The 12,802-nt window shown below is 39.0% G+C and overlaps 1 protein-coding gene across 1 annotated transcript in view; it reads left to right on the forward strand.

Moving 5' to 3' along the window:
• NRG3 (neuregulin 3) overlaps positions 1-12,802 on the forward strand; it is a gene marked incomplete at both ends in the record, with an annotated part of 417,248 nt that overhangs the window by 295,168 nt on the left and 109,278 nt on the right. Inside the window, one exon of the mRNA XM_082486681.1 lies at positions 12,435-12,508. Coding sequence (XP_082342807.1) covers positions 12,435-12,508 — 74 coding nt within the window. The remainder of the gene's footprint in view (positions 1-12,434; positions 12,509-12,802) is intronic.

Here is a 12,802-nt window from a genome sequence, read left to right on the forward strand (position 1 = left end):
CTTGTAACGTGTGTGGGGAGGAAACTGGGAAAAGCAGCACATCCAGCAAACTGGTTATGCTACTTACTAGTGAGTTTGCAGCTCTCTTTAGGATTGCCTCTATTATTGCTATAATTGTCATCTTTAATAAATGGCCACTTGAAGGTGAGGCAGGTTCCTACCGAACACCGTGATAGCACCTATAAATCTTACATCTTTTAGTCCTTTCTTTATCGATTTTCAGACATCTTTTTTTCCTACCTAAGTCCAGTCCCTGAAAGATGTTTTCAAGAGGAGTTCTGAAGGGCTTTTATATAGATGGCAATCTTGGGCAGATATAATGTAAAGCAAAGGTCTCATTTTAATTTGTTTTTTCAAGTATTGACTGTGGCTTTCATCTGTGCCTTAGCTGCATGAGGCTTTGAATATGGTATGAAATCACTTTCCATTTATTCAAAAGCTTTCTCATAGCTGATGAATGCCATACATAATGAAAGACTATATTCATTTATCATCCATAGTAAATCATTTATCACACAGCAGAGGTATATTGTGGAAAAACCTAATCAAAGCTTTTCAGTTTTTCTGGTCGGTTAAATCCAAAATAGCAGAGAAATGATTGCTCAGTAAGTTGGTTAAACATTTTGTTTATTAGATGGTATTCCAAGACAGTTTCTAATGCTTTTGTGGTTTACAGATTGAGGTTTGTTGTGAAGGAGGAGGGTTGGGGTTTTTTGTTGTGGTGTGTGGATTTTTATTTTTTTTTTAATGGTGCTACATGGACTAAGAAAGTCTGTGTCATTGTGCCATGCTTGGGGCTGGTCAAAATGCTGCCGTAGGTAAGTTGGTATGGTAGGGATACATGAGATGATCTTACATTGAACTACTGGAACAAACAGGCTGTGGCAACTTGCTCCTGGTACAGGTCAGCACTAAAATCCTCCTCCAAAAAGCAAAAGAGGACATAGAAATTGCGGTTCTGAAGTGCAGTCACTTCCAGGGTTGCTTCCAAAAGGTTCTGTTAAGAGTTTGCCCACCTCTACTGAATTTAATCTAGCATTTGCAGATCTCAGAGTTAATATTGGCACTCTGGATTCGATTTATGCAGCATAGACTGTGAGTTTCCTTATTTCAGCACTAATATAAAGTAGAAAAAAATAAACATAAAAAAAAAAATCTAAATTCCTAAAATTAAAAACTCTGATTAAGCCTACTCACATTTTTATCTTTTCAAAAAGATTTTTCCAGATATTAATGTTTTATTTGATTTGGAGTAGTGTATTTTTTTTAATGATCAAGACTTATATCATGAAAAAATTGTGTTGTCCGTCCAGTGCTGTCTGACATAGAGTCATAAAGTACTCTAAGCAGTAGCAGATGGAATTAGAAGTGGGTATGACCTCTTGAATAAAAGTTATCACTTGTCGAGCTTATAACATTTGATTTTACTAGAGCACAGATGTGAAAAATTAAGGTGATACTAAGCATGATTTTCTAATTGGTATAAGCAAGGATAAATCTCCTGGGACCCTGCTTTTAAAAGATGTAACATAAGGGGAGCGTAGCCTTGTCCTTGTCAACATTGACTGCATGTTCTTGATTACTTTTTCCAGTTTCGTTCCAAATCTAGTCTTATTGTGAAAACCAAAAGTTAAAGTGCTCCTCCATTTACTGCCCTAGTAAAGATTTTGTGTTTTCTATCATTTTGTTTAATAGTAGTCTTAATTTCAGAGGCAGTGTTGCATCTTTGCTCCTTTCATCTTCCTTGTCTGTTAGAATACATCGAGCTAAACATTTGGCAACACTTTAGAAGGATTCTTATATTTCTTCTACAGTTGCATTATTTTTTGGCATGTAAATACTGGTCAGTCTTGGCCCTTCTGGGTTTTTTTTTTGTTTGTTTGTTTGGTTTTTTTTTATGACTGCTTCTGCCCAATTCTGTCTGTGATGTGTTTGTCTGTCTAGCTGTGTTTTTTGCAGTAATGCAGTCCTATCAGATTAGATTTTTTTTCTCCCATGCAATAGGCTACTGCTCTGTATTATGAAGCTAGGAATGGAGAGGCAAAGATTTCATTTTTTGTTGATTACTGAACAAGTGAGGTGATCGTGATGTCTGTTCTCTAGTCAGCCCAATGCACTTGGTTGGGTTTGATAGTTTCTGAGCACAGTCTTCCTGAAAGACTGTTCTCCAGCTGAAAGGAAACAAAGGACTTCAAAACTAGAAAATTTGTTGTTAAAATATAGGATGGAAAATGAAGTATAGACAAGAGGAGAGGAAATCATCTCTTGAAATCATGGCATTCATCCTAGCTCAATCACAAGTAAAAGGTTTTGGTTTTGGTTTTTTTGTTTTTTCTTTGAAGCTTTGACATGCGTAATAGATGTGGTAGCAGCCCAGAGATGGAGGCTCGTGGCAGTTAGGCTTCATTCCCCGCTGAAGTCAAGCATCTGTCTGGTTTATGTGGATTGAAATAAACACGTTGATTTTGATTGGAGAAGCAGCAGAAGCTGTCTGGGTCCCAGTGCCTTCTACATATGTGATAATACACCACTCGCCAGGGTTTGAAACACAACTATATTCTCGCTGCCTGTTGTTGACTTGTAACTGTACCCTCTTCAAATTCTCACGTGCTTGCCAGAATAAAAAAACTAAATGCAAAACCTTTTTTCAATCTTGCATCTGATTGTTGAAACTAAATTACAGTCAGTTGCTAAGTTGCCACTTCAAATTGTTATGCCTAAGGCTTCTATCTATTTATATGTATTATGGAAAGAAAGGGAAAAATAATCTCTTAAAGATTTCGTTATCCTCAGTGGGTGAAGATAATTCTTATCCCATAAAAAGCCTAAAGCTTTTTTATTAGTGTGAAATCTTGACCCCCTGCATGCAGATACACCACAAGTAAGTTTGACACCAAGCAACTGTTAATAATACAATATATTTATATCTTGGGACACAGAACCTAACCTGAATTATGTATTCTAGAACCACTGTGTAACAATTCTGCGTGGGCTATGTGCATTGTTTAAGTATAGGAAACATCTGGGGTTTTTTTAAGGGAACACTTTCAAATTAAAAAAAAAAAATGGTCTGTTGTTCAAGAGAGGGAAATGATTATTAGTTCATGTGTTGCCATCCATCTGGACGGCTTGAATGGCTTTCCTAACACCTCTGTTAATTTTTATTTCTTCTTCTGACCTACCTTTTATAAAAGACAAAGAAGTAAAATCATCTAGATTAGGAGAGAAATGGTAATTCAGTAGTTCCTGCATAACTTTGGATGAGACATTTAATTCAAAACCACGTAACTTTTTTTTTTTTTTTAAATGCTAAAAGCCTCATTTAGGTCAGTGGTTCCTACAGAAGATAATTCAGACAGATTTAGATAATTCAGATTTTGCTAAAGTATCCCCATTTAGTTTCGCCAAGGTTAAAGGAGCCTGAAACACTGGAGTCAACAAATTAGTTGAAAGTTGTATTATCTAAATCTGGGCACTGACTCGGGTTTTTGTAGCTGTGACCTTTAATCTCTATGCCGTTTGCACCAAGAGCATAATAGTAATTCCCTATTTGAGATGTACACTGACAATTTACATCCTGAAAAAATAGTGAATTATACCAATGTTACGTATGATTTTTTAAAAGCCTGATTCACTTTCTCAATTGAAGTTAGAGTGTTTGAGCTAGCCTGGTTTTAGGGCAAATGAGATAGAAAAAAAATTTCTTACCCTTCTTTGGCTGCCTTTTCAATATAATTTCCTTTGTAGTTACTTGCTCTACTTGTTTTTAACAGCTGCAACATTTTAAAAGAAAATTGACAGAAAAGTGATATTTTTTTTTCCTAAAATTGATATTGTCCATTCTGTAAGAATTGTAGTATTTTGACAAGAAAAAGAAAAGGCAGGTACATATCTTAATTCAATCACATAATAGATTGCATACTTCAAAAAATAAAATATGTTCAAACCCTGAGATGAAATCTTTATTATACAGTAAGTTGCATCTCTGTTGTGGAGATTAGTTTAGGGGAAAAAAAAATCTGCAAGAAAATAAAAAAAGAAAAAAGAAAAAGAGGAGGGGGCTGAGTACCCTGGGTAAGTGTTCTGGCCTTCCCATCTGAAGGGATTCATGTTTGTCTTCAAGAAATACCATGTCTTTACCCAACTTCTTATTGGGTCCCCAGTTTTCTTTCTAATGCCATGCATTCATTTTCATTTAATTTATTTGATTTTGTCTGTTTATATTGACTTTAGATTTAGTTAGTAGGTTATATTTTGTGCATGACATAGACTGCAGGGGCTAGAACTTTACACGAGAAGTGCCTGAGAGTGGGTCACGGAGGAGCACGTATTGCTGCAGTCCTAAATCCACAGCGTTTTAAAGTAAAGACCCACCTGTCTAAACACACCTTTTAACGACTGGTTCTGTTGACGCTTTTTTGCACAAAAGGTATCATTTTTGCTTCTTGGTGCTAAAAGCCTCTGGCTATTTGTATTTAAGGTTACTAAGGGCGGAGGAAAATCCACGTTTGCTTTCTTTGCTTTGCTTTCCGCTGGTGCCTGTAAATCCTAGGCGGTCCGGCTATTGAAATTGCTTTACTGTAGTGATATAAAGTAGTAGAGGCTACTGGATTTCTGTGGTCATATATGACTTAGACGATTGCTTTATGGATTTTAATAAAATTACCACAGCCAAGACCTGAATGCGTGTTAGATAGTGAACCCACGTGGAAGATCTCTCCGGTGCATTTTGTTAAGTCTGATTACAAAATAGCTACAGTTTGTCATCTTTGGACACGGAGGAAGGATAGAGCCTGCCGGTAAGAAGCATATTTTAAAAAGTGATTCTCTGCAATAGGTTGGGCTGTGGCGAGGTAGATGTGCTATAGCACTCATGGAAACAATTGAGGAAAAACGGTGGGTTTTTTTTTCGTCTAGCTTTAAAGGCCGGAGTTTCATTTCAAGAAGAGACCGAGCTTTATTCAATTATATATGTTGGAGTGTTAAGTAGATCAAGGGAGGAATTAACGAAGGGCAGTTTCCCCGGTTGCTATGGTAGGCTTTTGTAACTGGTTTTGTGTTAGGGGCCGCCACCCTTCCGCCCACTCCTGTTCCCCTCTGCCCCCCTGCCCCTGGCGCTCGCTGCCAGCAGGCCGCGCGCAGTCGGGGCTCCTGCGGCCCAGCGGCCCCCCCCTCACCCTCACAGTTAAGAAAAGCCTTTTCCTTTGACAGTTTGCTCGTAAGTTGTTGCATGATCCTTTTTTGAAACAGTATTGGAAAAGTCGTATCAACTTGGAAAAGTCTTTCTGTTGTGAAACTGCAGAAACAGATTTGCAAAGAGAAAAATGTCATCTCTGCCAGCGCCGCTCGATATGTACCTTGTCTCCCGAGCCCTGCAACTTCTGGAAAAGTCTCCGATAATCCTTAGCTGATTTGCAGTTAAAATATTACTTCTGGTTTGTATTTCACTGCAAGCTCTTTTTGGGTGTAAACAATTACCCAATACCAGCAGTAACTCTATCCAAGGCTCAACGCATGATTAGAGCTGTGTTGGAAACTTTTTCGTTGTCTTCCCCAATCTGTTTTGAGATTAAATGGAATATCCCTGATTTTTTTTTTCAAGAGAAATACAAGAGCAGTCCTTCCTAGAACAGATGATAATCAAGTGATCAGGACATTTCTGTGATATAGAAAACCTGGGCTCAAGTCTTTAATGCTTCATTTTCACACCAAAAACTGAATGTGAATCTCTTTCTCCTCAAGTGAGTGCCTGACCAGCAAACTATTGATTTTTATGAAGGGTTCATTTTCTGTCTGGCTTTGAGCATGGTATCCACTGAGAAAAATTCTAAATTGTGATTCAGTGGTCTAATCTGTTGAATTTAGGAAGCCTGTTTTCTGTTTATAGTGTCATGCTGCACAACTTAAATGACAAGACATCCTGTTTGACCCTCACATTTTTTTCTTCCCTTGTGAATAAAATCTTCACCTAATAACAGTCATGATAATAAATATAAATTTCCATCGATTCCCGTTAAGGTCATTCTAGTTGCTAGTAGAGAAGTCTATATTTAGCTTACTTGCAGAGCAGCGAAATTATTTTTCATTATTTACAGCATATTTCAGGCTGGATTGTGGGACAGCCCAGCGGCCGATACAGTGACGTGGCTTGCTACCATAAATTATTGCGTAACTGGCTCTCTAAACCAGGATAAAGTGTATTACATTCTCTGTGTGACAATAAATACTTGACCAACATTTTTAGACCATTGGAATTTTTCTTTATCATGATCTCCGATTCCTCCTTTAGCGAATAAATAGGAGGTGCAGTATATACTCTTATTGGCATCTGATAGTACAACAGCTGTAATGGTGTCATGAGAAAATAATTTGTAACTGATCCAGTGAAATTATGAGGTGGATCGTTCTAATTAATAGAGTTTTTGAGATTGTCATTTTGTAGCCTTTACAAGTGGAAGGAAACATGCGTTGGTCTGGACACACTGCAAAAATTAACTTCAGTTTTTCATAGGTACTATGAATTCCATCTTTCGGATTGAATTATTCCTGTTCATGATGGTAGAATCAGATTATAGGTTTATATGAGTTCATCTTTAGGGCACTGCGCTACTAAGACATTTCTGTTAAGTGTCACAGATCACTTTTGGCGTAGGATATGCTTATTCTCCTGATGTACAATACTACAGCTTCATCTTCTCGTGTATTCTGTCACTGAGGTTCCAAATGCCATTTTCAAAATTTCCATTTCTGAGGAGTTCATATATGTTACGGTTGCAAAATTCTGGACTTTGTGTAGAGAATCTATTTTCTGCATGCTTCTTCACATGGTCAAAGGCAATGTGATCACCACACTTAAGGAAGAAAAAGAATTATCCCTATTTCAAACAGATGGGCAGTATCATAGGGAAAGAGTAAAGAGATGGGGGTTCATGGCATTAACATCTTTCATAGCCTCTGCAGTCTGCCGGTACCACTCTCTCTCCTGCCTTTTATGCACCATCTCTTGAGAACTAAAATATTTCAGTTTAATATGGACATGGAGCTTTATACAGAAGTATTTGGGGTAAAGGTAAACTGTGATGGTAATGGCTTCTTGGCCGTAAGTTTTATATGTTCTTCCCTAACTCTACTAAGTAGGTTCTTTTTAATATCTTCCCTTTCTCCTGCTGCCTTTAGATATATTTTGTTCTTCAGCTTTGCAAAATGTGCAAGTTGCCAGCCCTCCACTCCCATGCACTATACTTTTAACTGCTGTGTCCCGTCTGAAATCTGGGGATTTGGAGTGCTGTGTTATTCCTACAGTGATGCAGTCATCTGTGTGAAATCTCCCTTGGCTCCCTAAGGTTTGAATACACAAGAAACAGTTCTGAGAAACGTCCACAGAAATGTCTGTGGTCTCTTTGACTAGAATATACATGTATTAATACTGTTAAATACTAAAAGTGGGGACAAAAGGGTTGAATATACACTCATACTCTGCTTACTTTTAAATACTTAAGCGCAAATATGCTCGGGCAGAAAGAAAAAAAACTTTTTTCCTAGGAATGAGAAAAATGTTTCTGTGTGTGTGTTTTCACACACAGGACGTTATGGGTGACTTTATAAAGTGCAATGCACGATGCAGTTTGTATTTGGTGATCTTAATAAACATAATCTAGAGAAAGTACATTACCCACGAAAGATGTGAAGAACATACAATAAGATAATCTTGGCTGAATTTAGCAGATACCGTTTAGTCATGTGCTGTTTGTGAGCGTTTTAGCAGCTGCAGATTAGCTCTACCTGTGATTCTCTTTTCATACCATTTAATCAGAAGGATTTAAGTCATTCCATTCATACATTTTTGTTGATATTTTTGATCTAGAGCCTAGGCAGATCCAGTTGTTTTGGTGAAAATCTGAATGCAAAATAGCGAATTCCATTTTCATATTTACTTTGCAAGGAGGCTGTAATTAACGCTATTTATTAGAGCCCTTCACCGTGGTCTGCACTTAAGTGTGTGCCCAAGCCTGCTGGTGCGGTGCAGCGCTTCAGCACGCAAGTGATTTCTGGTGCTGGAACGGAGCTTAGGCTGCCCTGCCTGTCCTTTGCTGCGGGGGTCCCACCTGCCGATCAGAGCTTTCGCTTCAATGTGAGCACGATCTTATCCTAGTTTCATTTTCTTTTTTTTTTTTTTTTTAAAGGCATGTCTAATAAACTTTTGCTTGTCATATAATCAAATGATTATTTCTGAAACGGTCGGCTGCATCAAAGCATTTTTCAAGATTTCCCCGATCACTCCAGCTTTTTTCCATCCGTAAATATGAATGTGATCAGTCACACTGCATATGGCAATATTGAACGACCTCAATTGGACTTTCCTGAGCTTCTGTATGTGACACAACAGTGTTGTTTTAATAGGGTTTTTTGTGGGGATGTTTTGGGGTTTTTTACCTTAGAGGTGTGATGCCAATTAGCAGCATGTATGCATGTCAGGTAGTGTGGGCATAATTATCGCATCTGCCCGTTTAGGAGGGATGGCAGATGCTTTAGCAAAGATTACAGGATGCCACAACATCATCAGCTTTTATCTTATTGTAATGTTACAACTGTCAAATGTGTATTCTACAAGACTTCAATTTCACAAGACTTAATTATAAAGGTTTAAACTTTGGCCTGGTATTAGCAGAGCAGTTATTGCTATTAGTTGGTGTCTTACGGATTTCAAAAATCATTTCTTAATGAAAATAGGAGACTTAGTTTTTCTCTTTGCTGAAAAAGTTTATATAATTTTAAAAAAACAAGCTATGTATGGCCATAGTAGTTGTTGTCCTAGCATAAGATTACGTTACTACATTGAAAGACTATATTTATTCTTTGAAATTGCCATCCAGAGGGACCTTGACAGACTTAAGAGGTGGGCCTGTGCGAACCTCATGAAGTTCAACAAGGCCAAGTGCATGTGGGTTGAGGCAATCCCAAGCACAAATACAGGCTGGGTGATAAAGGGATTGAGAGCAGCCCTGCCAAGAAGGACTTCAGGGTGTTGGTTGATGAGAAGCTCAACATGAGCAGGCAATGTGCACTTGCGGCTCAGAAGGCCAATTGCATCCCAGGCTGCATCAAAAGAAGTGTGGCCAGCAGGGCGAGGGATGTGATTCTACCCCTCTACTCAGCTCTCGTGAGACCCCACCTGGAGTACTGCATCCAGCTCTGGAGGCCTCAACATAAGAAGGACATGGACCTGTTGGAGCGGGTCCAGAGGAGAGCCACAAAGTTGATCAGTGGGCTGGAGCACCTCTCCTATGAGGATGGGCTGAGAGAGTAGGGATTGTTCAGCCTGGAGAAGGCTCCAGGGCGACCTTCCAGTACCTAAAGAGAGCCTACAGGAAAGATGGGGAGTGTAATGATAGGATGAGGGGTAACTGTTGTAATCTGAAAGAGGGTAGATTTAGATTAGATATTGGGAATAAATTCTTTACTGTGAGTGTGGTGAGGCTCTGGAACAGGTTGCCCAGAGAAGCTGTGGAGGCCCTATCCCTGGAGGTGTTCAAGGCCAGGCTGGATGGGGCTTTGAGCAACCTGGGCTAGTGGAAGGTGTCCCTGCCCAGGGCAGGGGGGTTGGAACTAGGTGATCTTCAAGGTCCCTTCCAACTCTAACCATTCTATGATATATCAGCCACCTCTACTAAATTTGGAAAGTAACAAAAATAAATTTCTCCTGTGGCATGTTCCTCAAAGTGTACAGGTAAGCGAAAATGTTACTTTAGACTCACTCAGGTCAGTCAGCCAGCTATTTCTGTGTGCTCCAGTTTCACAGCGATGGAGACAAGCAGCAGTATGTGTCTGATATAGTCAGGATAAAAAACATAGTTTGATATGATAGCCAGTATATTTTTAGGAGAAGAAATCCATCCCCATCATTATCTCCCGATTGCACGGGATAGCTGTGGCAGTGCGCAATTCAGTCATGTACCGGGGATGCTGAGTTTTACAAGGGAGAAGTTGTAAATCTGCGTGACTCTGTCATATATTCTGTTCCAACCCATTGCTCCTACAAAGTCAGGAAAAGAAAGACATGGAAACACATCTAACTTGTACGGGGGGGTTACGTTACCAGTTACAGGAGTCTCCCATCAGATTGTTTTTGAGGCTATCAACTTTATCGGCATTTGCCATATTTGCAACTGATAAAATGTAGCCCTTGTGGACAACATTAAATGGAAGGTGAAAATATCCACAACACTTTTTGCCATTTTTGCAAGATACAAAAAATATTGTCTTAAACTAAAAGACTGATGTTTGATTCAGACCATGACACGGTTGGTAGGATTGGAATAGAGACCCCCAAATCTACCCTTGGAGCTAACAGGAGCAAAATTTCTCTCCTTCAGTTCTGGCATGAACAATTAATTAGCTGGACCGTCTGACAGGGGAATTAATGGTGTGGACTTTGTTTCTCAACTGTGAAGTGAAGATAGTCTCAGGTTTCTGTTCTGTTCTGTGAGGAATGGAGTGGTAAGGAAAGGAAGGCAGCAGAGCTTCTGGCTCAGTTGCGCCCTGTTGGCCATCAGAGAGGAAGGGAAGGGGCTGCTCCCGCTGGCGTGAGGGTATTTGTGGCATTGCTCCGCCTGCCTCTGGCTGGTGGGCATTCACACGTGCTGATGAGCACTCGGTACAGCTCTTCCAAGGGTCTCCACTCTCTGACTCTTTATCCTCACATGTAGCATGAAAGTGTTCAGTTGTGGAATTAGGCTCTGTGACGAACAGTTCTGTGACTTGCAGACCAACATTAGCACAGAAAGTTTTAAGGCTGTAATAGGGTAATGGTAACAGAGGCATGTACAAATGTATGTCAAAAAGTTAATATAAAATGCCAATGCAAAGACAAGAATATCCCCAACCCATGTCATTTGTTCTTAAGCTTCGAAAAGAGGTCTGTTGCCTCTTCTCAAGACAGTGAAGAAGAGTTTCTGTTTGATGTGAGGCAATTTCTGGTATTTCATAGTCAGAGGCAAAAAATGCATACAGCAGTGTCTGAGCATATGGAGACTTCTTCAGTTTTCCTGACTAGTGGACAGTTTTAATTGAATATTCTGCATTAAAAAGAAAAAAAAAAAAAGAGAACACTTTTTTCTTGACTGATAACTTGTGACCCCTACCACAGTATCTGAATTCGTTTTTTCCCAGTCAGTCATTTTAAAGATAGATGAGCAACAGTAAGAAGTTGATCTCCAAAGTAGCACTCAGTATCCTTCACGGCGAAAGGCCAAAAGGGAGGTTTTGAAATAATATTTTTTTAATCTTCTTACTGTAGATTTTTACTGCTTTTTTGGGTCTGATGGCAATTCTTATAATTTACATATATGCTCACAAATGTGCTTTCTAACCCCTGAATCACGGCTGGCGAGATGTACTTCTCACTGAAGCATTACTTTGTTAACCTAAAAGCATTTTAAAAGGCAACTTTTAGAGGAAGCCTGAGTAGAAACATTGTGAAGGAGCAGATAACTTCTCTTCTTGACATTATCACATAATTCAAGCTGCAGTTGTCAATCCTAATGAAGGTGATGATGCTGATTTGAGCATATTGTTTATAGGATGTGCAAGAGCTTTGGGAGATATGGAATCCCTGTTGCTATCATTTATAATTAAAGTGTCCATCACTGTTCTCTGAAAAACTGCTTGGCGAATGAATAATTAAAAGCCTGATTCTGATATACTTAGTTGAAATGAGAGAGAGAGAGACTTCTGCAAACAGTCCAAATACAGTAAATGGAATTACTTCAAAGTAAGGTTCCAAGACAGATAATAGTATTTGAATCTCAGTCAAAGCCAGTTCATGTTGGTTAAGGCAGGAGGGTATTCTGATTTATGTTTATGTTGTGTTTAAAATCTAATTCCGCAGACGTCTAAGCCTGTTCACTTGCAAACAATGCCTGACGTTGTCTATCATGCCTGAACATGTTGTCTTTTAAGCACAGTAGAAACTAGTTTTAAAATTAATGGCTAGATAAGTGGGCCCTGCTTATTCAAGCAGCCAAAGATAAACAAGTTGTTAAGCTGATGGCTTGTACAGTACAGAAGCTTTATAAAGCTTTGTGTTACCTAATGAGTTTATTCTACTACAAATATGTCTAATTTATCGAGGATTTTTCTTTGATTGTTTCACTGAATTGATATTTAAAAGAAGGGTTATGCTTAAGTGAAGTTTCTTTTTGTAGTTTCTAAAACAATCAAAAAGGGCTGAGGGGGATTTTTTTTTGAAAGACGAATGATTTTACATGCTTCCATTGTGTTTCAGTAATAACCTTGCTTCCATAATAGTTGAAATAACTGTAAATATGCAAGTACCTCGCAGCGTTGGCAGGGAGAATTTCAGTTGATTTTGCTACCGTGAAATTAACCTTTTACTATCGCATGCGTATGTTTGTCATTTATCCCCTTTTTCTCAGGTGCAAAGAGGGCTACCAGGGAGTCCGCTGTGACCAATTTTTGCCGAAAACCGACTCAATCTTGTCAGATCCAAGTACGTCAAATGTTTTTCTTATACTTTTAATCCATGCTGGAGGCTATTCCTGCCACGCAAGATGACCCTTTGCCTATTGTCAGAAAGCATATTCTGGACCACTGCAGTTGTGTGTAGAGAACGGTGTTGCTTTTGTTGGTGGGATGAAAACACATCCTCCAGTCTCTGTTCTTACAAAACATGTTCTGCTGCAGCAGGGCAGGCCATCAGGGGGCTTGATTCCTCACGATTATGAATAATACTCTCCCTGCTTAAAGCCAAAACGTTCACGTTTCTCTACTTTTGAGCCAAGAA

Source organism: Vanellus vanellus (genome assembly GCF_965231255.1).
Source record: "Vanellus vanellus genome assembly, chromosome: 7".
Taxonomy (NCBI): domain Eukaryota; kingdom Metazoa; phylum Chordata; class Aves; order Charadriiformes; family Charadriidae; genus Vanellus; species Vanellus vanellus.